The 24,434-nt window shown below is 41.8% G+C and overlaps 1 protein-coding gene across 1 annotated transcript; it reads right to left on the minus strand.

The window, feature by feature from the left end:
* Positions 1 to 958: 958 nt before the first annotated feature.
* Positions 959 to 19,383, minus strand: MLH1 (mutL homolog 1). Its single transcript, XM_076330881.1, has 19 exons — positions 19,206 to 19,383; positions 18,296 to 18,386; positions 18,063 to 18,161; positions 16,861 to 16,934; positions 15,644 to 15,716; positions 14,457 to 14,548; positions 12,597 to 12,639; positions 11,869 to 11,957; positions 10,123 to 10,235; positions 9,429 to 9,522; positions 8,773 to 8,926; positions 7,662 to 8,020; positions 6,715 to 6,863; positions 4,856 to 4,964; positions 3,961 to 4,024; positions 3,263 to 3,427; positions 2,378 to 2,470; positions 1,646 to 1,759; positions 959 to 1,318 (listed from the first exon to the last, which is right to left on the minus strand). Exons 1-19 carry the CDS (start codon positions 19,310 to 19,312, stop codon positions 1,151 to 1,153), a joined length of 2,250 nt encoding a protein of 749 aa, XP_076186996.1. The 5' UTR covers positions 19,313 to 19,383; the 3' UTR covers positions 959 to 1,150.
* Between the last annotated feature and the right edge of the window lie 5,051 nt (positions 19,384 to 24,434).

Genomic DNA, 24,434 nt, shown 5'->3' on the forward strand with positions numbered 1-24,434 from the left:
TTACTTTCTTTTTTGGTTTGGATGCTAGATGCCTCTTGGACTTGGAAAAATGCTTTCCCTGTTGAGAAACAGCCTTGTATGTAGCAGATCTGCCTAGGCCTACTCGTTAAATTGGAGACAATTGTAGTTCAGTGATCACAGATCACTGTGCTGTTGACTCTTTGCATTCATTTTGTCTATTTGTTCAGAAGAAACCATCAGGGCCTTGATTAGTTGTTCTTACGGTGCGTATTCTGAAGATAAAGAATACTTTGGGGGTTTTGAGAGCGTTCACATGTATAAAATATCTGCTAAAACCTCATTCGGCATATGGTGGAGAGCACATCTGCTTCTAGTTCACGTCCTCTAACCACCCCATTGAAGCTGCAGAGTGGCACCAAGGGCCTCCGTGTGACCCTTCAAGTTTGTGATGGTCTCAGGGAAGGTCAGGAGTCAAATTAAAGCTCAAGCATTTTTTTCCTGCCTAAGCAAGACTAATGGCTTCCTCTCATGCTGGAGCCTGTAGTCAGATTGTCAGCTGCAACTCTTCTTTGAAATGAATGTCATGTCTGCATGCTCATTTGCTATCTGTCAGAGGATTCCTGTTTCCCTTTTCAGACTCCTTGAATAAAAGGGAAGGGATTTGCCTTATTTCAGCAAGGGGTCTGAAATATTACAAGACCAGCTCTTGCAGTAACAGATGATTTTTAAGTGCTTCGCATGTACATTCACATTGCGGGTACTGTCACACAACAGTCATTCTTAAAACAAAAGGAGGTAGATAACCTATATTGCTTTCAAGAAGCAAGCTAAGTTAAAGCACTCACATTTCAATTAAGTTAAGCTCTATCTCCTTTCACAATTACTTAACCCAATTAATTTTCATCAGCAGAAGCTGTATTCTATTAGCATATTGCTTAATAGTGAAACTCAAAGCATAAGTGGAGATTTTATTTTAGAAACTTCAGTTGGGTTTAGACATAGCCAAAACAATTCTTTTTATTCTTTGATCAACAGAAGGAAAATAGACCATTTGCTATCATGTTAGTATGATATTAAATCCCCTCCTCTTCTTTCCTCCATCAAGATTCCAGCTTTATCTTTTTATCTATAAAACAGAATGTAGCGTGAATGTTTTTTAGATAAGCACCAGTCTATAATAACTACTTGCTCAACATCTCTCAAAAACTTTATACAGGTCAGGCAGGTTAGCAAGCTGCAAAATGTTGCCATCTTCTGTGAAGTGTTTAGGAGGTAAAAGATGAGTCCTAAAAGCTTTGTAAAGTACATGTTCCACAGTCCATTTCCATGTTGTTGAACCAGAGTCAGAATCTTCATTCTGAAATACAGGAGGGAAAAAAAAGGATAAAAAAAAAAAATCAAACTGAAATTCTCTTTTACTAGAGGAGAGCACTCCTTAAGAAACTTTGTTATGTAAGACTGCAGTGATTGATTGTAAAATTCTGCTAGTGTTAGAGAAGTTGTTCATTCTATACAGTCAAGTTAATTTTAAGCTCTGGAAAGTCACTTGCAGAATGGGCTAACTTAACTGAATGATTAAGCAGATACTTAGACACAAGCAGACTATATTTAAAAAACTATATATAAAAAGAAGTTGTTTCCTGTGTGTTGTTAGTTGTTTGTTCATAGTTACATATTCTTGTACCTGAGAGGTTGTCAGGTTGGCTTCATCTATTATATATTGCTTTCTAACAGAGTAGAACATAGCTAATTCTCTACTTAGGCTTTCAAAACACTCCTTTTCTTCATCCCAGTTTACCTGTTACAAGAAAAAGAAGTCATTTAATAGAATCTGGGTAGCAGTCAGAAACTTGACAGAGATTCTTAATATGGAAAAGTTATCATAATGTCTTGGCCATTTTTGTGCCGATAAGGTAAAGGTATAGAACCACCACCACAACCACCACCACAACCACCACCACAACCACCACCACAACCACCACCACAACCACCACCACAACCACCACCACAACCACCACCACAACCACCACCACAACCACCACCACAACCACCACCACAACCACCACCACAACCACCACCACAACCACCACCACAACCACCACCACAACCACCACCACAACCACCACCACAACCACCACCACAACCACCACCACAACCACCACCACAACCACCACCACAACGCAGAAATGCAGGCTTTCAAATCAAAATATATTCTCATTCCATCAGTAGTTACGAATGCAGAGGCAAAGCACAACTAATCAGTAACCATAGCAAAAGTGGCTGGTGCATGTAACAGTACATTTAACTAACTCCAGCCCTTCCTTTGCAGCTCCTGATGAATTAATTTGATTCACTTCATTCTTTCCTAAATAGAAGTAGTCATTTGTGAATGAATAAAATCATTAAGCGATTATACCTCTGTGGCCAAACGAAGGATGAACATAGGCAGTCCTTCCAGCGGCGGAACATAGTTGTCTATCAGAAGCGGTAACCCAATAAGGTTTCCTTCCTGCAAGACAACACTGCTGCTTCAGTTAAAAAAAAAAGTGTTCTTTCTTGCAGTAAATGTACCAAAACTGTTACATACTATGAGACTGATTCTTACCAAACTTCGTGAGCCTTAGGGGTATCTGAAGTTACAAGTTTTTAAAGCCTGACGCTAGGCAGACATTGCAGGAAGAGGGTTAGTGGTGGTGGTGAACTTCATGAGGCCTGGATTTAAGCCACCCAGCTCAGGAAGACCTGAATCCTGCCTCCTCCTCTACCTCTAGCCACTGACTACACAGATCCCACTTCCCAGGAGAACATCTGAGTGAAGTGTCTGGGTTACATGACCCTTGATGAAGCTGTTCAGTTTTGTATAGAGTAAGGGATGCATTAGGCCACACAAAAAAAAGACACATTGAGAGCAGTGGTGATGCTGTAGCCCTGCCTGGCTAGAGAGCTGGTTAAGCTGCACACCTCGTTGGATAAGAGATCTGCATTCGAGTTATGGAAGCAATGACTAAATTATTTTATTTGGTAGCTAATTAAATATAAACTTCTTTGTGTAGCACCCTTCTAAAAGCAGCTAAGTCCTGAGCATTTTTAATCAAAGGGGTAAGCCACCTAAATCTTACTGGAGCTAGTTCTTAGTGATAGTAAGTACTACAAGCATCTACTGCGGTTATCTGTTACCAAAATGTAGAATCATAGAATAGTTTAAGCTTGAAAAGACCTTTAAGATCATCGGGTCCAGCTGTAAACCTAACACTGCCAAGTCCACCATTCATTTACTGTCAGAAGTAATAGCAGCAGTCACCTCATCAATCTCAAGAGAAAAATAATCTTTCAACATTTCAGTCTTCTTTTTCAGAAACTCCACGATGTACTCAGCAAGCCCTTCTTTTGGGCCATCTTCTTCTGTCCAGCCACTTTCAGGATCCTCTAAAGCGAGCATTGAAAGCTCATATAAGGGAGCTGGCTCCTAAAAATGGAGAAGGCAAAACTGTTGTTAATGATCAACATGCTCTATTGGAAATCTATAGCTTCTTCCTTCACATACAAACTAGTTGTAATATACCGTTTCTGGCCTGCAGAGCAAACAGTTCTGCTTATCATAACCAGTCTAAAAAGTATTAATGCTGTGCAGTCCACAATCCTGCAAAGTGCTGTGACATTTACAGGATAAACGCTAGCAATCAACACCATATTTCTGATAGATTGTGTATTCAAATTAATTATTTGTCCCAATGTAATGAGCAACAGCAAAAGCTTGGTGAATATCTAGAAGTGACACTAATAACAAGCAGCCAGGATGACAACTTACAGTAGTAGCTACAAAATTACTAACAGAGTTTTCTACATTCTATTCTTACTGTAAAAGAAATAAAACATCGCTCTTGTAGTGGACAAAAAACAACCTGTAAAACTATACATCTGTCTGAAAGAACAGGCTTATCATAAATAAATTTTAAAAAAAATCTTTTTATATAGGATATAATGTAAAATTATACTTACAGACAACCTTAAGACTCCAAAGTTTGCAAAGTCATAAATAAGTATCTGGTAGAAGAGTTCTTCGCTAAATTGAAGTACAAAAATTGAAGTACAAAAATTAGTTATATGGACAGGATCACGTATCTCCAAGTTACCATAATTAAGAGGGGTAAGTAAGGGTCATCTTGGAAATGTCAGACGTACCTATCCATTCGTATTAGCAAAGATCTTTAACTAAACAGTTTAAGATTCACACGTGCTATCTAGATGTTACAATTAAATCTGTTTCTTGGTTTCTAACATCATCAGCCACATTGATGCAGAAATGCTACATATTCAAGCACGCAGCCACTAGCAATTTATTCCCAGATACCTTATATTTCAACCTCTTTACTCCTTTGCTGCGCTGCAAGAAATGCACAGGAGCTTGGAAATTGATAGACATGTCTATCTTAAGTATATTCTCTTATTTGTTACGAAATCTATGTAGCCGGCCCTGTAAGGCTGCATATGCAAAACCACAAACTTTATGTTTATGATCATGTCCTGCAGCTTCTCTTAACCCAACCGGATACAATGTTTTGCATGACTTTTCTGAAGCCTCTGCTTGCTCACCTTTATACAGTGTGCTGTAGACGATCAGGAAGCAAATTAAATGTCTTTCCCTTCCCCCAGTCTGTGAGCACACAATGCAGTAGCTGGCATTTTAATTACACTGATTCCCTGCAACTTTTCCCAAGCATGCCAGACTTGCTTCCGCTGTTCTGAACCGATTGCTTAATCTTTAGCCTCATGACTTTTCAGATAGGCAACAAGAAAAAAAATGTTGTTTTTCCTGTCATTTCCTTCCTTCTTCTAATTAGCTTGGTAATTGGTACTTACTTCAACTGCCAACAAAGTCTAACAGCTTCTTTACCTGAGTTTTGTTGTATTGAGAAGATACAGTTTTGTCTGATACTGGGCCAGAGCCCACTGAGGACTGACACAGCCAACAAATGAGTGATCACGTAGCATCTCCTGAAGATCTGAAACAATTGAGGGGGTGGGGAAGAAACAAAAGGATATAATTTCATATTTGCAACCCTGCCTTAGTTTATTTAGTTGAGTGGTTTGTGTCTTTTTAGTGTTAAAGTCTCGGATTACCGTTCAGTCACTACTATACCCCTGCTGCTTCTTATAGGCCTGTACTACCAATTATCCGTGTTTTGAAATATTAATCATTTGTGTCATACACATTAAAACATAAGTGAGAGTAGTTATATAATAGTTAAACTACAAATGCAAATAAAAAAAAATAAAATCTCTGTGTTTGATTTGAATAGCCTTTCAAAATTTGTTTCCAGCCGCAGGAGATTAGTAAGGGAGCGCAGACCTACTTCACGGAAAACTGCAGTTGTAAAACAACTTTGCAACAAAATCTAGTATTGTCAGACTAAACCCTGAAAGTGTGATAGAATAGGTCCATAATTTATTTATTTTTCTCTCCCAAAATAAGTTTCCGGCCTTCTCATTTATATATATTAAAAAAAAAAAAGTATGAGAAGTCAGATTCCATAATAAGAGTTCATTTTAGGCATTCCACAAAAAACGTCACTAGTTGCAGTCCTTGGGAGCAGCTTCGTTACAGGAGCTTGGCACTGCAGTCACAGCATGTACAAAGCACTACGCTACCCCAATTCCACTGTCACCTTTTCCAAAGGAATACAACATGGTGAGAAGAGTATTTGTTTCTTGCAGAGGTCTCCTCTATTGTAGGATTTCTTACGCACGTGAAGACAAGACACAACCTCAAGCAGCTGCACAAGTTCTACCATGTATTTTGAGACATTTTTGGACATTTTATGGCTCAGGGACAACTCTTTGATTTCAGTATTTAAACAGTGACAGTCGGATATGGAATTACCGGCTCAGATTTACCAGCCTAATGCAAAACTTTTTCTGGAGCACAAGTAAAGTGTAAGTACATGCTTTCTAAAGATCAAGATTTTTAGTAATTTATAAAAAAAAAAAGTTATTTATTACAGATGTCTGTTAGTCTAGCCATTTTAGCTGTGAAGCGACCCCGTTCTTACTACCAGAAAAATCAAAAAAAATTCAAGAAAACCCCCAGAACACAAGATTCCCAGCATTTAGACTAACTGAATAATATGGGTTATGCGACTCAGTATGACTCTGAAGGCAACTGAAAGAGCTAAGAGGGAAACAACTCTAGAGAGAACTGCAAACCTTTTACCTTTTTCTAAAACAACTCTTACCAGAAGAGAGAATACTATTTCACCAGTCTGATCATTTCATATAAGTGGGACAGATACAAATGAAAATGAAAAGCGAAAGCAGTAAATAAAAACGATGATTATCAAGCCTGTCCCAGTCTGCTTCACAATCATGTGACTAAGCAAAATTTTTTGTAACCACCATATCGTAGCTGCCATTTTTGTTTGAAAATTACAAAATAACTTAGCTTTTCAAGCTGTGGTCTTCTAGTGTTATTAGTTATGATGCAAGTGAGGTTTGCAAAGTATTTAGAATGCATAAAAACGTCTATCAACTAAACAAGGTACACGAAAGTTTTTAAAACAGTCCTCCAGTGCGGCTCAGTGTGGCAGCTGCCTGTCCAAAGTTTGGCCCTTGGCGTTTAGTTAAACGTTTTTGTTAAAAGCTCGCTTAGCAGCACAGCGAGCTGACTGGGCCAAATATCTTTTTCCTCGGCAGTTCAAACAATCATACTTACTTGGTGGAATAACAATAAACTTGAGAAGCAAAAGGGTTGCTTACTTGCATGTGCCAGGTTACTAATTTCCTCCTGGAGAGTCAATACACTGGTCAAGTTGATAATTCTTCTTCTAGGGGCGCAGGCAGCAGTCATGTCCTTTCTGGTGTCATCTTTCTCCATTTCTATGTCCGCGTCTTCCCGTGGTCGCTTTCTGCGATATCGAAACAAAAGGAATTATGTTCAATTCTCCTATCACTTAGGCAAAACACACCAACAGATGGGATGCTCAATTCGCATGCTGTATGTTAACACAGGAAATGCAGAACATTTCCCAAAGCTTCCCAGAAAGACAGACTGTTTTATTTTACCTCTGAGGCATAATTTGTTAGGAAAAGGTAGTTCTTAAGAGAATTTACGACTCTCTAATACCAATCACATCAGACATCTGTTGTTTAAGCACCAAGAGAATTGGGCTCTAAAGGACACATCAAAAAATGTTGATATTTCTAATGATTTTTTTCATGATCATTTTTCGGTAATAATACAGGGGTGGTGGTGTGTGAAACCAGATTCCCTCAGAAGACTTTGGCCTCTCATAAGAGCTCCTGCAGGAGCTATAAAAGATTACAGCACTTTTATCTTTACTAGGGTAATGTCTGCAAAATTCAGCGATGTAGTTTCTATCCCCCCACAAAAGGAGGGCCTCCAAAGAGAGACAGAACAGTATGATCCCCCTAAACTAAAGTTAATGTCATTATTTATACTGCTTCCTGTCTTTCAGTATGCATGGAAATCCCATTCCGGTTACAAAATTTATCCAAAGTTATGTAATTTACAGTTCACAGATGAAGTTTAACTTCTCAATAAAATGCCATGGAAAGTTATTCTAGGACATTTTTTCCTTCTGAAAAAGCAGAAGTCCAAAGAGATCAGGAAAATCTTCAGTTTCAGGGCCATGCCATGAAATAAATAGGTAGCCTTGCATGACCTCGGGAAAGATGAGACTTACCGAGGAGGCACTGTGTCAGAAGACAAGTGTCCACTCTCACTCAGCCCCCCAGGCATCACCGTGTCCTCCTGAGCATCAGCCATTTCAACTAGATCACTGACATCTGCCATTTCAGCATCCTGGGGCCTGGCTGCATCCTCCGGAGGTCCTGCATTAACCTCTGTCATCGTTTCAGTGGGGCCTGTACTTAGGGGGTTGTTCACCGGCTGAAGAAAAGCATCCAATTTCTGCTCTCGGGAATCAGTGCGGACCATCTGATGCGCGTAAACTTTATCACTGGTTCCTTTGGTAACCGCAGAAGAGTTTGCTGATGCTTTTACAGCCTCATTGGAAGAGCAGTCGGCCCCTGGAAGCAATGTCTTTGTTCAGATATGGGGAAGTAAAGAGAAGAGATTCAACAAGAAGAAAAAAAACCACAAAGATCAGCCACATTTCTCACAGCATCTTGCTGCTCAGAGGCAAGTAATTTTCAAGCCCCACAAATGCAGTGTCAACTGCTTAAACAGGCTGCCAACTTTGCACTTGCTAGACACAAAGCGTAAATGTCATCATCTTGGCAGTTAATGAAATCATTAGTTAGCATTCCCTTATCTCAAAGGGAAAATCTTTAATGTAAAAAACCACAAGGAAAATTGTTTTTTAAAAAAGACTATAGTTGTAACTTTAGACTATGCTTTATATAAAGAGAGATTAGGAAATCTTCTTCCTGATTTTTTTTTTCCGGTTAGGTTAAAACTAGGGTGTTGTCAAATACATAGAACAAACAATTTCCTCAGTCACACGTCTCTCACATAAACCAGGCCAGAATAAAAACAATTTACCACGTTAAGACTAATATACTTGTAAAATCAGAAAGACTGAACAGATACTTGACAGAAAAGTATTTAAAGCGTTTCCATGCACCACTTCTCCACCAAGTTCACTGCCACATTGTTAACATTGGTGTATTAAAGCAATTTCATCCCTGCAACACAGAGCAAAGATCTCAAGCTACCAGTATAACATTGATGACTATCAATCACTGCATAGATTGTTCTATTGAACAGAGTAAATGTATCCACAATAGTTAAAATAGCGCAGAGCTGCGGCCACTTCAAACACATATTCTCACCTGAGTGAAGTACATCCGTGAAGAATTGGAGCCCAATAACTTGCTCTCTACATGTTGTTGCACACGCTCTAGAATACTATCTTCATGAAGGAAATGGACCTCATGTTTTGTAGGGTGCACGTTCACATCTACGTTCTGGGGGATTATTTCCAGGCTGGAAAACATTTTAGAAGAAGTTAACCTAGAATTTCCCATGGATGGCAGAGAGGGCACAAATTGGTTCAGTACAAAATTTGTCAGACTTGGGGCCATTACTCCACGCAGAGAAGCCAAAATAGTCCTGAAACCTGCTAAAGTTACACCGAACAAATCTGACTGCAGTGAATTAAAAAATAATTACTCTGAAGGACTCTATTCCAAACTCACCAAAATCAGCTTACATAGGTAGGCTTAAACCATAATGTCAAGGGACTTAAGCTGAAATTACAGACACTCACTACTTCTGAAAATAAGGCTCATCTTCTTAAGACTTCTTTAATGTGATTAATTTTTATAACATTAAAGATGCACAGAGAATTATCTCCTGTCTGGCAATTGAGTACCTCAGTGCCATGCTTAACACTACTACCAGAAACACAAATGTCCTTCTAAACCTACCGACCCTAGCTACATCCTACAAGACAGTATTAAAAGGCTACTTCTTCCTATTACTTTACCTTAAGTATAGGAACGGATGCGTACTTTTTGGCAAATAAGCAGCATACACAGTTTCTATGGCTTTCCGCAAAGCGGCTGACTCTACCAATCGATCTGAAACACAGAACAAAATGCTATTTTCAGAGAGCCCCACTGAAATACACTGCACAGTGCCCAACTACTCCTTCAGACCAACATCTTCATGCTTCCTATCTTCAAAGGGCATCCGTTATACCCGTTTTTCCCCGAGACCTATTTATTCTTCATACAAAACCAGGAATAGGCAATATCTTCTTAGTATGTTTTATATTTAGAAGTATTTTTTCCACAAATACTGAAATAACCAGATGACCTTTTCATTATTTCATACAGTCAAGGTTTGTTGCATCCCACGCCAGTGTTGCTACAGAATGGAAGGACCACTCCGTGTCAGTCGGCAGGACACAATCATAACCTTGAAACTCCACAAGCTTAAGTTTCTTTAGGCCCAGTCTTAGCTGCTTTCCACTATTTAGAGTGCAAAGCATGATGCACATTACAAATAGAAAAACACCTTAAGATCTATAGTTAACTGTAATACTTATTCTTCAATGTTTTTAAGAATGCTCATGCATTTTTCAGTTCTTCAGAAAGTTTTGTTCTTCTGATTATTATGTAAGCAACATGTGACTGTACAACGTGCTGCTTTTTTTTTTTTAAAAGAAAAAAACTTACGGTTTATAAAGAGTAAAAATATACATTTCTTCACAGAGTAGTTTGCATTCGTGATGTAGCCTTTCATTTTAAATGCCAGATTTGCATCTTCACAACCCACTTCTATCAGTTCCCTATTGACAGTTTGACAGAAACACACACAAAAAATGAATTTCTGTTGAGGCAAATTTCAAACAGTACTCACAAGTAGCGATATATTGTTCTATCTTCTATTTATATCACAGTTAATGAAAACATTAGAATTATTTGAGAGTTCAAACATTCATTGCTGAGTCACAAAAATCATTTAACCTGAACTGCATTTTTTCTCCTAAGTAAATGTAAAATAGTAATACAGTATGATTGGAGTCTGTAAAACTATCCACAGTATCTTTTTAATACCTTAAGATACCACAGTATCCGTAATACTATAACCATCTATCGATACTTCTAATATACATTTCACTGTTCAAGTCATTGACAGAGACAGACAAGGACACTTCAAAATTGTCAGCAGGCAGGGAAGAACATTCTGTTTCTCGAACTACTCTGTCCACTTTTGCCAGTCTAATATTTATTGATGGGCTGTTAAGAAGTCATAAAAATGTAAACATTTTTTTCTTGCTCATGCATACAGATCCCAACATTAACAATTTTCATAACAGTTTTTATAATTGTCATGATTCATTAGTCAAGGAAATCCACTTTGGTAGTTGGTGAGCACAGCTCTCTAGCAAGGCATTATGCCAACTTCTAAAGTTAACATAGAGAAGGCTTATGGGCTACTTGTTTCCAATTTAACCTCAACATATACTGAGTGCCATTTTTATTTGTGTTCATTTTTTAAGTCGAAATAACAAGCTAGACTAAACACCATCTCAAATTGGGTAAAATAAAAGTTTCACTTCAAAACATCTGATCAAAACATTTAAGTTGAAATGGACAATTTATTCAGAACTGTACAAAGGAAAAACTGTATCAAATAAGCATTAGTAGCAGACCAAAGAAATGCATAATAAAGAAATACAAACAACACTGCAAACCTTATCACTGAACAGCCTCTCTATTTTGCTGTGTTTCATAAAGGTGTTTATGTCTGTTAGAAGTTACATTCCTTACATGTGAAGTGTGACTTTAGTAACTGAATCAAATTGACACCCAAGCATTCATGGGACAAATCCATTCCACAAGTCCATTCAATGAATTCTTCACAGCTGAATGTCTTACAAAGAGAGAATTTTTCCTAAAGTGGCAGATACATTTTCAAAAGATGATTGGTTTTATTTGTTTTCAACTTTTCTGCCTGGTTTACTCAGCCTCAGCTAATGTAGCTTTTGTCAAAATATTAAACCACAGTACTTCAGAAAAACGAATTTGAGGAGGCTTCAAAATTTATCAGATAGCAGACTGGGGTAAGAAGTGGTAAGATTTTCATGGCATACGAAGAGGCTGGGAACTTGTAGAGAACACAGGTGCAGCTTGCTCTTTTTTAAATGAGCACGCAGAAAGTTGCAAGCAGATGGTTCTCTTTTAGTGCATTAAAGGAATAGCTTTGCAGCTTCCCTCTTTCCTTTGATACACTAAAAAAAAAGAGTCACACATTCTGCAAGACAAGGGAGAGCTCTATTATGGCAACACTCCCGCTTCTCTGTAATTCACCTTGAAGGAAGCAGGAGAAGTTAGCGCAGCCCATGCTCTTTAAAAGAGAAAGGGGAGGGAGATTTACTAGAAAACTTCATGTCAGATGGAAACTTGACATCAACATACCTGCTAACAGCATTTCCAAAGATGGACCTAATGTTGTCCACTGTTGAGGCGTTTGATAAGGTTCTAACATCTGACACGGTATCACCTTGCTAAAGAGAGCAGAAACAAGTATCAATCAATTCACAGTTCTGGCTGAAGTTATAGAAATACATTAAACTTAACAATAATATTTCTAACACAAAGGCATGGAACTTAACATCATTATAATGATTTGTATTATTATTTACTTATTTGTGTTCAGAAAAAACAACAGATGGTAAATGGCACAGGATTATAAGACTTGCTAGATCACATCGGACCCATTCAGGCTAGTAACTCCATCTTCGAAAGTGAAGAACATAAGCAGGTCAGTAAATAATGACCAAGAATGCCACAGAATGAAGGTACTCTACCCCATCCTCTTTCACACAGTAATTAGTAACCAGAATCTCAAAAGAAGCTGAAACAGCTCATAAAGCTAAAACAAAATAACACGTTGACCGCACAGAAAACTCCAAACTCCTGACAAATATATTTTTGTCCTGTTTACTTTTATCTAATGTGTTTTCTATCCACACTGCATCAACGTAGACTTCAACATGTCAGTACAAGGGAAGGTTCTATACACTATTCCCATTGCAAAAGATGCAGTGCAAATTTTCTGGCTTTTTCAGATATACGCATTATATATACACACACATATATATACACAGACACACGGTGAAGTTATAAAGACTTTATTTACATACCTTTTTAACTGAAAAGCTGATGCCCGAGTTATGGATGGCATACCTGAAAAACAGGTAAACGTAAGACTGCAGTATGTGAAAGAAAAGGTTACTTTCCCGGAACGCTGAAAAGCAGCTAGTAACGGGGACAATTTCATTTCCTGTTACGCAGTAATGTGATTTGGGCCAAATGGAGCTTTTGTAGACTAAACAGCTACAAAAATAAATGTTTTCTATTTCTAACTCACCTGTAACCATATGAAATTCAAGGATCAGCTTAGCTTATTTCTCAAAAAAAACCACTGATCAACTTCTATAGACCTGGTTAGTTCAGTTTCATTGCACAGGTTTAACTAGAACAACAGCAAAACCTCCTCAGTATAACAGAATCAAGTCTCAGCTACTATGGAGAAGGATCTGAAAAGTGGCTGGCTCGCCCTTCTAGCTTCCCCTACCCAGATGGTTCAGCTGTCTATGACCCCAGGGCCAACTTCCAATACACTACAGCTGTGGAACCTTGGCTCAAACTTCTAGGGAATTTGCTAAGTTGTGAGAAAGAACACACAGTAGAACCTGGCAAGATGAGAAACGTAAAAACGCAGACAGAGGTTAGACTGTTGTGACTGGGACACTTAGTAACTCAAAAATGCAAGAGGAAGAAAAAAAACAAAATGAAAAGATGCAAAATCCTAATGGAAAAAAAACCCAATGAGTTGGAAGCCTGTAACTCGGCAAGACTTCAGATCAGCCTGTTCCACAGAGCAGCGGGACCTGACCCTTCACCTCCTGGCTGAAGTCTGCCTGGCCAGTAAAGACTCTTAAGTAGCTCATTCAGGGAGCAGGCTAATGCTTAGCATACAGTCTTGCTACTCTTTGCTAGCTTTTGCGTTTACTGAAAATGTAAAGCAGTTATTTTGGTTAAATTGTGTAGATCCTGCTTGCAAAGCCTCTGCATGTGGCAAAAGTTGCAACAAAGGGACGCAGGAAGGGAACATCTGGTAGCTAGTGATTTTTTTTTTTTTTTGAGGATGTGAAATCACCATTCAGCTTTTTCATATTCAGCCAAATCTCAATGCTCTTGCACAGTTTCTACTCCGATTCTATTCAGCCCAAGTTCATTGAGAGTTCACTCATTCAAGTCTATCACCATTTGTTTGCTAGAATTCTTACTAGTAATAGTCATAGACTGAATACACTGTTTCTCCTCTGCGTTCAGTTTTGGGCCCCTCACTACAAGAAGGGCATTGAGGTGCTGGAGCGTGTCCAGAGAAGGGCAACGAGGCTGGTGAGGGGTCTGGAGAACAAGTCTTATGAGGAGCGGCTGAGGGAACTGGGACTGTTCAGCCTGGAGAAAAGGAGGCTGAGGGGAGACCTCATCGCTCTCTACAACTACCTGAAAGGAGGTTGTAGCGAGGTGGGTGTCGGTCTCTTCTCCCAAGTAACAAGTGATAGGATGAGAGGAAATGGCCTCATTTGTTGCACCAGGGGAGGTTTAGATTGGATGTGAGGAAAAATGTCTTTACTGAAAGAGTGGTGAAACATTGGAACAGGCTGCCCAGGGAAGTGGTGGAGTTCCCATCCCTGGAGGTATTTAAAAGACGAGTAGATGAGGCACTTAGGGACATGGTTTAGTGGGCATGGTGGTGTTGGGTTGACGGTTGGACTCGATGATCTTAGAGGTCTTTTCCAACCTCAATGATTCTATGATTTTCTGTATCAGCCTGGACTGTTATCTGACACTGTATACTAACAAATAGTTAAAAAACCTCAAAACCAAACAACAACAAAAATGACACCACACACACATATGCCAGTCCCTCTGAAAAACCCCAGTACTCTCAATGGCAGTAGAAAAAATTGGAGCCTCCTATTTCAGTTTACCTGCTAACAACTTCTAGTATTTTTGCATATTCTTCATTTGGATTTTTTAAAGCTTTCCTCCTTGTATTTACATTGTAAAAAAGATCTTCAACCTACAGAGAAAAAAGACCACAATTAAAAATAAATTTAAAAATCTCTCGCTATATAATTAATCTAAATCCATCCTCTTAATAGATACTACAAAATTTTCTGAAAACATTTTAGTTTATGAAGGATTTTATTCCTTACCTGCTTAGGTTCACCTAACAAAATGCAACTCCAGAGAAATGCATGTTTTCAAGTATTTTGGTACATCAGTATTGTTACCAATAACAACAACTCTACAACTCACTTTTCAATGAAAGTTGTATGCTTTCCATTGCAGGTGACAATGGAGTCCTGATCACACTGTGTTTTAATGAAATGCAAATAAATGTTGAAACAGTCACTGCAATCAAAGTTGTTAATGTCATTAAAACAGCAGCTTAAATTGTTCATTTTCACTATTTATTTAAACAATAGGCAAATTATTTTTCTGCTATAGTGAGAAAGGCAGAAATTTAAAGTTCAGCTTCTTTTTTAAGATACGTTATCCTAAACATTGACATGTGAAGCTTGCTGGGTGTATGTTCCCACTGCAAGACAAACACACACCTGCAGACCCCCAGGCCAGGCTTCTGCTTTCCACCCTACACTGTGCAACATGCACACTCCTTCCCATTCCGAGCGCCTTATTCCTCACAATCCTAATGCCAATCCTAATCCCAACCCGCATTCAAAGCTTGGTAGATATAAGAAAGATACGACCGAAAGACGAACAGCGGTTCTGCAGTTTCTTGTGCCAGCCCTCATCTTTCCACTCTGGCTCATACAATGTAGACTGTTCCTCTGTATTCTGAGCTTCTTGTAGCCCTAACTGTCCATTAAGGCTTTCAGCAGTCCAGAAGGATTATGAAATATTTTTAATAGTGTATGACCATGCTATCCTCAGAAGAAAAAAAGAGGATCTTCTGAAACTTACCTTGCTGTCTTTGGGGAAGAAGACAAAGCAAAAAAACCAACAAAACCACGCAACAACATCGTTTGGAAAACATTCTACAAGGTGATACTGTCATGAACTTTACAATGTAACACATACCAGTAAGCGGTGCAAGCATAACGACCAGGGAACAGAAAAGAGACAAGAGAGAAAAGGCACAAAAACCTACCGTGATCTGAGTTCCTTGGTTTCCAGCACAGGGTTTCGGAGGGGCTTTAATTTTTCCATCACTGTAAGTAGCTCTAGGCAGAAAATAAAAATAAAAAGTTGTCAGACATCTAGATTTACAGGGGGGCAGACACGGACAGACGACGACAAAAGGGGGAAGACAAAAGAAATCCCATCATCATCACACTCCTCCCAGCAAAGAACTTGGGACACTGACAGTTGGCTGCACCCCCTCCCCCACCGCCCCTTTCTGCTAGAGGAGAACTGTTGTCATTGACCTTAGAACCCAGAGGGGCAGCTGGAGAGTGGGAATAACAGCTGAGAAAGAGGGGCAGATAACGGGATATGCGTTTTGAAATTGTATTACTAAGACTTTTCCTGTAAAGGCAGGATTATTGTATTTTATCTTTCTTTAATAGCTAGACCAGGACTAATAATAGTTCTTCCACTAGACTTTACACTTCAGTTATACTAATAAGAAATTCTTGACTTTACATATAAGATCTGTTTCCTTTTTGGCTGTAACAGGATTTTGAGCATAAGAGATTTCTGACCCACTTAGGTCTTTCAGCAAGTTAACAGATGCATAATTTCAAAGGGCATACTTTTTTTTGCCCTCTCACATACCCTACATACTTAATGCAAGACAGACCATAGTCACGCAGTCTTTTGAAAAAACAAGATGCAAAGCTTCTCTTTTTTTTTTTTTTCCTTCTTTTTCTTAAAAGTAGTTGAGAAATTAATGGATAGGCTTGCTTATATTTAGAGTAAGTTTTCAGAAGAATATTCAAAACTTTTTTTGGATAGGATTAGGCACCATACAAAAGCAAACTAAGCTGTAAGTTCCTGTGCTCAGAGGCTTATGAAATTTGGAAGACATGCTGACTGTGTATATACATTACTTTATCCTGAAACGGAGAAAAAGACAAAAGTTTACCCTACATTGGCTGCTGAAGTAGAATTCCCTTTGAGATTTCCCCCCGACACACACACACACACTTTTAAAATATATTGTTTAGCTAAAGCTTACCTTTACAATCTGGGATAAAAATCACTCAAACTATGTTTTCTCACATTCTGGGTCGTTTTTGTAACTACCCTAGAAACACTTAATTCCTTACCCCACCCTCCTCCTTCATAAGAGCACTGAAAAGAGAATTAAATATATCTGTTCTTTATTACATGCAGCAGAAGTCACTTGGATAATAGGTAGCATACCTGTACGCACACTTTGCGTCAGCCGTTTTAGTTGTTACCGTAACATGGGCAACATGACTGATGCTAGCCAATGCCTAGAGAAGGAGAAAGCATCTTTGTAAACCTTGCTCTGGAGACCGCTGATTGCTGAAGGAGCATCCACACTTTAAACAGCATCACTACATTTTGATATACCACTTGCAAGTAATTAATCAAAAACCCTCACAAGAAAATTGCAGGTCAGTGAAGCTTTAACAAATTTTAGTACCTATAACACTGGCTTTTATCCAGGGCCGCCTTTTGGCTTTTCTAACATTTCATTACCTCTGACAACACAAGCAGCTAACCATGTAACATAGCTAAAAGAAGTTTGTGAAGTTACTGCAGTTGTACTCTTTTCTTCCTTTCGTGTTAACAAAAGGCAGCTGGAAGGTTTTAGCCATTACTTCCTCATCCCCGCCCAAGTTCTTCTCCTGACTGTAGGTAATATTACAAAGTTAGGTTACAATAGTTTTCCTGAAAAACTCAATGGATGTGTCTACACAGCCTGTTGAAACCAGCCTCAGGACCAGACTCCACTGGCTGTGGAGCTGATTACGTTGAAAGTGTGTGAGGAGAGGACTCAAGCAGAGTCTAATCTCTGGAGTGTGCAAGGATCTATGTACCTGAGCACATGCAACATACTTATATGTCTTGTCCGTCTGGAGGGGAAAGCAGAACTCATCCTGGACCGTTCTGTCAGACAAGTTTAGATACAGCCTATGGGAATCTGGAGAACTAGTATATCTGAGGGGTCAGAGATACTAAATTTCACTAATAGCAAAAGCAAAGGAAGACAAATGTACATTTCAAACATTTAGTTTTAAGTATTGTATTTAGACAAATGTCTGACATCAAAGATTCACCTTCCACTCAAGTCTCTCATTGTCTTTTACCTGTAGGTTCCTGAAGCAACATTTGAGAAGACAGGCCTTGTTTTACTTTAAAAAAAAAAAAAAAAAAAATCTTACTCCAGAAAGCAAAAAGAATATATATGTCTCCCTAGGCATCCATCTAATCTTGAAAGACATAGAAATGTACTTTGAACTATATCCACACAGCAGACTCTCTCAGAAAACAGAACCTTCTGTAAAGAGTATTGGGAATGAGATAGAATGTAAACCCTACTACAACAGGATAACAACAAACAACGAACAGCTGCAAAACCTTGATGAAGAGCTTACCTCGCCTCTAAAACCGTATGTAGAAATACTAGCCAAGTCTTCAAATTTTTGCAGTTTACTCGTAGTAAATCTCTCACATACGATATCCAGATCTTCCTTCTACGTGAAAGGGACAAGTAATAGTCACTTTCCATTTCCAAGTTTTTTCAAGATCAGAAGCATTTATAAATTAAAATAAATTTTGAAAGGTAGTATAAAACATCAGCATACTGCTGTCAGCTTTGTTTACTCACTCTGATACCACAGCCGTTATCTTGGACCTGGATGAACTTCAGACCACCTTCTTTAACGACTACCTGGATACTCGTAGATTTAGCATCCAAGCTGCAGAAACCAAGAAAGCATTCCAGAGAACAGCAATTCTAGAGAATAAAGGACTACATGACTTTGATTTAAATTGCAATTTTTCTCACACGAGTGATAATTTGTTTCTACTCGTCACTCGTGTTGCAATTCAGTTTCAAGTAAATCTTTACTACCTACAGTGATATATTACTCTAAATCACCATCCACAACAATTACGAAGAACTTTCAGAAATTTAAGCGTTAAGAAGGTGCCTACTCCAACGAGCAGACCTTCTCTCCCCATCACCGAACCCCCCCGCAGACTCTGCTGCTTGCTTTCACACGGCCGATACAGCTCCCGACACTTACTAGTGAAGAGGCAGCAGTTTTAACCCCAGACAGACTTTACCTTCGGAACAACTAACCGAACTATTGACACTGAAAGCAAACGATTCACGAGCCTACCAAACAACAACAACAACAAAAAAACCAAACAGAGGTTTAGGCAAGCCTTTCTGAAGGCAGCTGTCCCCCTGTGCGTGCTGCACGAGCACACACGTATCACCTCTCCTCAGCACCCACACTTAGGTTTACCTCCCCTTACACGCCGCCGGCCTGGAAGCGGTGGCAGCAGCCGCAGCGCGCCCGACGCCTGCAGCCCCCTCCCCGCCGTCCGAGGGCCCGACCGCGCCGCAGGGCGCCGGGCTGCCCCGGAGCAGCGCCCCCCCCCCCCCCCCCCCAGCCCCGAGCAAGGCCGGGCTGCGGCCCGGCGCCCGCGGCAGCCCCCTGCCCCCCCGTCCAGCGGGGCGGGAGGGGCGGACGACGCCCCCCCCCCCCCGGGACGCCATCCCGCCTTACCAGTTTTCTATCATCTCCTTGATGGCGTTGGCCGGTCTCTGGATGACCTCGCCGGCCGCGATGCGGTTCACCACGGCTTCATCCAGCCGCCGGATCACGCCGGCCATCAGTGCCGTGACAGGCGCCCGGCCCGGGCAGCTGCCGGGCGGGAAGGGCGAGGGGCGAAAAGGGCGCCCGAGCCGGAGAGGCCGGCTGCAAACGGGCCTCTGAGGGGAGAGGGGGGCTGGGGCTGCTGCCGGGGCGGGGAGGGGGGCACCAAGGGGAACCCGTGGGTCAGCGGGAGGCGGAAGGGACCCGAGGAGCGGACGGTGAGGGAAGAGAGGCGGGGAGGGGACCGCCGGGGGACACGGCTGCGAGAGGGGCCGGGGGGGGGCGGGGGGGAAGGAGAGGAGGGGAAAGAAAGGGCCGCGCCGCCCCGTTCCCGCCAAACCGCCGCTTACCCCCCCCGCCTCCTTGAGCGGGCGGCTCTCCGATTGGGCGACGCAAGTGCCCATCACACGGCCTCCTTCCTTCCCACGGCAAAAATAAACACGGAGAGGGGCCGGAAAGCGGTGGGACCACGGGGCCCCGCTGCGATTGGCTGAGCGGCGCGGGGGCGGAGCGGTGCTGCGGAGCGGGGGCGGGCCGAGGGCGGGGCAGGGGCGGGGCGCTGCAGGGGCGCGCGGCGCGGTGTGCGTGCGCCCGCCGCCGGGGAGGAGCGCGCCACCTGGCGGCAGGAGGTTGCCCTGCGCGCGGCGTTGCCGCACGCGTGACGCCGCGCACCTCCGACGTAGGCACTTGCAGTACGTCATTGCGGCGGGGGGGGCGGCTGTGGCCGCAGCGTGCGTTGCGTGCTCGGCGTGGCCGCAGCACAGGTTGCGCTACAAGCCTGCGGCCGCAGGACGCGTTCCTCTGCGTGTCTGCGGCCACGGTACATGCTGTGATGTCTGTAACCGCAGCAAGCGCTGCGGCGCGTGTGTATGGCGGCGGTTCGGGCTGTGCTGTGTGTCTACGACAGCAGTGCGTAGCGCGCCGTATGCTGACCGCGGTACGTGTTCCACTGCGTGTCTCCGATCGCAATACGCTTTCCAGGATACGTCCAGTCGCTGTACGCACAGCGATACGTGTCCGTACCATCACAGTACACGTTGTTACGCTGTAAGCTCGGGAACTGCTCAGAAATACAAAGCAGGTAATTATTTGTGGCGTGGCTAAAACTTGGCAGCAAGCCCCGAGCTTTGGGGTCTCCTGGGCTTTGGAGACGCTTGTCCGCAGAGCTCCGGCTTTCTCCGCCAGCGCGCGCAGCCCCCTGTGTTGTGCTGGGTCTCGTGGTTGGAGTCTGGCCGGCGTGCAAGAGACGGGGAGGCCTCTTCCCGTGATTGCAGCTGGGGAAGGGACCATAGCCACGATGCAATGAAACCTGTTGGCCCTTGCGGCGATCCTGACCGGGAGATCATTGCACGTGAAGGAGTTAGCGGGCCACGTAAGAGTTAAACTGCTGCACGCCCAACGTGGTCTTTGGGCCTGTGTTGTGCTGCACGAATCCCTTGCCTGCAGGACAACCTCAGCTCACTGTGACGGAGGAGCCTGCAGGCAGCTCCCCCTCCGTACCAGCAATTACACCACCTGCGTGGCCTTGCCCTTATCTAGAAATGCAGCAAGAAGTTCTCATGTGAACATCCTTTCTGTTTGACAACAGAAATGATGAATGGAGTTGTTTTCCTGCCAAGAAAATCCCACAATAGCTTGAATGACCAAAATGAGGTAACCCTTTCTACAGACGGGGTCTGCATGGCGCGCAGCACGTGCACTGGAGGCCCGTTCAGTGCTGCACAGCTCGAGGTTCCCAGCATCAAAAGGGACGTAAGATTATCTGTACTATTCTCTCTTTGTTTATAGAGCTATCTCCAACAGGAGATGGCACTGGGATTGTAACAGACCGGCACCTCCTGGTGCGAAACAGCTCTTCGCAGCATTTCCCTAAGCACAGGAAGCACCGCTTCTCTCAGGCAAGCTGCAAATGGACCTTCAGAGAAGCAAAAGCTTCTCCAGGAGGGCCATGTCACTGCAGTGCCTTGTCAGGGTGGTGCAGTGGGTGCGTCACTGTGCAAAACACCACAGTATATTCATGTCGTTTAGGAGTTGCTTGTAGCTGCAATGCCGAGAAATGGAAATCATTCCAGTTGAAGATGCTCTACTGTTAGCACCTCTTCATCTAACATAATGTAACTTCAGCAACTTCTCATCTTCTTCATAGACTCCTGTCTTCATGTTTGGGATCATACATTAATTGCAAAATGTTGACAGCAATCAATAAAGCAGTTTTCACTTTGCAGAAGGAAAAAAAAAAAAGACCACCTCAAGAAGTATACCTTCACGGGTGTCACTTTAAACAAGAGGCTCATGGCCATATCCATGGCCATGCCCTGGCCAAGGGCACGAAGAAGATACTGGCCCTGCAAGAAATGTGTGAAGCATGAAGCAAAACCATTTTTTTTGCGAGTTAAGGATTAAGTGTGTGAAACACAGATTGGCGGTACCTCGCTACAAGGTGCTTTGCCTTGCGAGGACATTTTTGCCCTCAGCACTGTCCAGGATGGTTGCTATAAAGTGTCACAGTCTAATTCCTGTCCATATGGACAGGTGCCTGCAGTGCCCCCGGGCATGAAAGATCACCACAAAAGCCACTTTTGAGGCTGACTTCAGGTTCCCCACTTGTTGTCCCTGGCAAAACTACCTGGGCGGAGGCCAGCAGTCCTGCCCTGCCACCTCCCTGGCCGTGGCTTCCTGAACCCACTGGGTGCAGTGACAACAACCTGGGCCATGGCGTGCTTTTGCGTTGACTCTCGGGAAAAAGTTTGGCACCTTGGTACAAGCCCCCACTGATACCATGAGCGGGGCAGGTGACAAAGGGTTAATAGGCACAAAGCGCGGGCGAGCGACTGTGCACCAACCTTGACGGTGCACGGACCTGGGGAGCATCAGGAGCACGGGGAGCACTGAGCTTCAGAGCAGATCCTGGCTCTGCTCCAGGATCTGAACCCGAGGGGAGGAATCTGTTTTCGGTGGCCTCGGGCAGTCTGCCACAAGCCTTAACCAGAGCAGCTGGTTATGGGAGTGGGAAAGCAGAAGGCATCTGCTGGATCTCGGCGCACAATCTGGGACAGAACACGTTTACTCAAACTCTTCCCTGTCCGTGTTTTTGCTGACAGCTATTTGCGCTGTCAGTATCTGCCCTAGACTGGCCAGGAGGAAAATCTCCACCTTTTATTATTTATACCTGTGTTATAGTTTTTATCATAGAGATGCAGTTCATTTTACTGGATGTTGCTTGCATGAAGCTTTAAAATCTTGTGTGATCTGTGCCCAACTCCCAATTTCCATGTTGAAGCTGATGTGAGTAAGTCTATTTCTCTGTTTGGCTGCACGTAGCCATCAAAATACTTCTTCATATTTGCATCACAACGGCTGCAGCTGGGGGTCAGCCCTGCCTGTTCATACCCTACAAGCTTCGCTCCGACACATTCAAGTTTAAACTGTTGTTTTGTGTGATAATCCGTTAAAGAAGGGAAATATCAATCACAACTTACTCGCTAAAAATAATTCACCAGAGAAGCCTGGTAGAGATACATGTGTCATGGTAAACTGTTTCTTTGATTTTTAGATTTTTTTTTTTTACTAAGAAGATAATATATTAATTTGTTTTTATTAAAGCACATAAAAAACAAATGATCTAGATTTCATTCTGAATAACTTAGGAAGATATAAGCAGTGTATTTTCATGCCAGGGCTCAGAAGTGGTGTCAGGGCAACAGAAGTGTGAAGAATGAATGAAAAAAGCCTGTTGGAATCTTAATGCTTTTTAAGATCCCAGAGAGAAAAGCTGTTATATTTAGCAATCAATGCTAAGAAATTTCAGAAGGCAAGAATTAGTTTCTTAGAAACACACGAAACTGAAACAGCCCCACAGTCACTAGAGAAATGTGGTGAGTTTTTCCCTTGGAGACATAGAGGACCATTTCTTAAAAAGAAAAAAATAATGCAGTGCAAGAACTGCAATCTTACCAAAATCTTTCTCACTGCTGAGAAGAGGTGGCCCAAGTGCCAGTAAACAATATGGATTTTGAATTCTTTGATTTTTATTATAAAATCTATTTTTTTTAAATGCAAAGATCTGTCTAGTTTTGGGTCTGATAATCTGCTATATTGTATAGCATTTTCAAGTCTTACCCACTTCTTATCTGCAGCATGTACTTACTATTCCAACTCAAATGTATTAAGAAGCCCAGAAAACAGTTTTTAACTTACTTGTAATTTGTTAGTTACCCGTTCAAAGTCAACATTGCTTTATTTGGCTTGAGCAATTTAAAAGAGAGTATTAAGAAATAGTAAATGAGCTTTAAGAAAGAATTGGAGCATGGGGTTGTAGCACAGGGGGAACAAGTGAATCCTGGTTGGCACAACACTATCTTCTTTACAAAACAAGAACCCAAGACCCCGTAACCCTGTAACGTGAGGCAAGGCTACAAAAAGGCGGAGACCTGCTGCACTGGAGAAAGGACTGAAGAGTGATTAAATCAATTTAAAAGGTTAAAATTATTAGGGATTTAGGCTGCAGCTCAAGCAGAATGGGAAGTTAAAAGATGAGGATTACATGAGCAAAAAAGCTTGATTTTTTTGTTTGTTTTCAAAGAGAAGCGAGTTAAGCTGCATTCCAGTAAGTAACAGGTTTTTTTCTATGCTAGTACTTTTATACAATTCCTTGCAAGAAACAGCTTTTTTCATAGGTGATATTCCAGTATGTGGAAATGTCTTCTCATTTGCCCTGAAATGAATTTTTCTTGATGTGCATGTTAATGGGAAATGGTAACTTTCACCCTTCTTACAGTATCTACTGCCAAACAGCAGCAAAGTTTACGACAGTTTCTTAAAACTGTCTCCAGTTGGCTAGAAAGAGATAACTGAAGGAATGCAAACCAAATAACCGTGATTCACAGGCCTCTGCTTCTTTTCAGCTTGTCTTGACAAGCACCCAGAGTGTCCAGGCAGTTCCTTTAACCCTTACCATTGCTGAATACAGACCTACTCATCTTGCAGTGACATTTCGTGCAGCTTTAGGATACGGAAGAAAATATTAACACAAAATTTGTGCTACAATGGTTGACTATATATAAATACCAAAAGCAATAGCACTGCCGGTACTGGTATATTACTAAACCTATTTACAGAAAAGGAGCTGCTGCAGGTTAA

The sequence above is a fragment of the Aptenodytes patagonicus genome, chromosome 2, assembly GCF_965638725.1.
Source record: "Aptenodytes patagonicus chromosome 2, bAptPat1.pri.cur, whole genome shotgun sequence".
NCBI classification, from domain to species: Eukaryota; Metazoa; Chordata; class Aves; order Sphenisciformes; family Spheniscidae; genus Aptenodytes; species Aptenodytes patagonicus.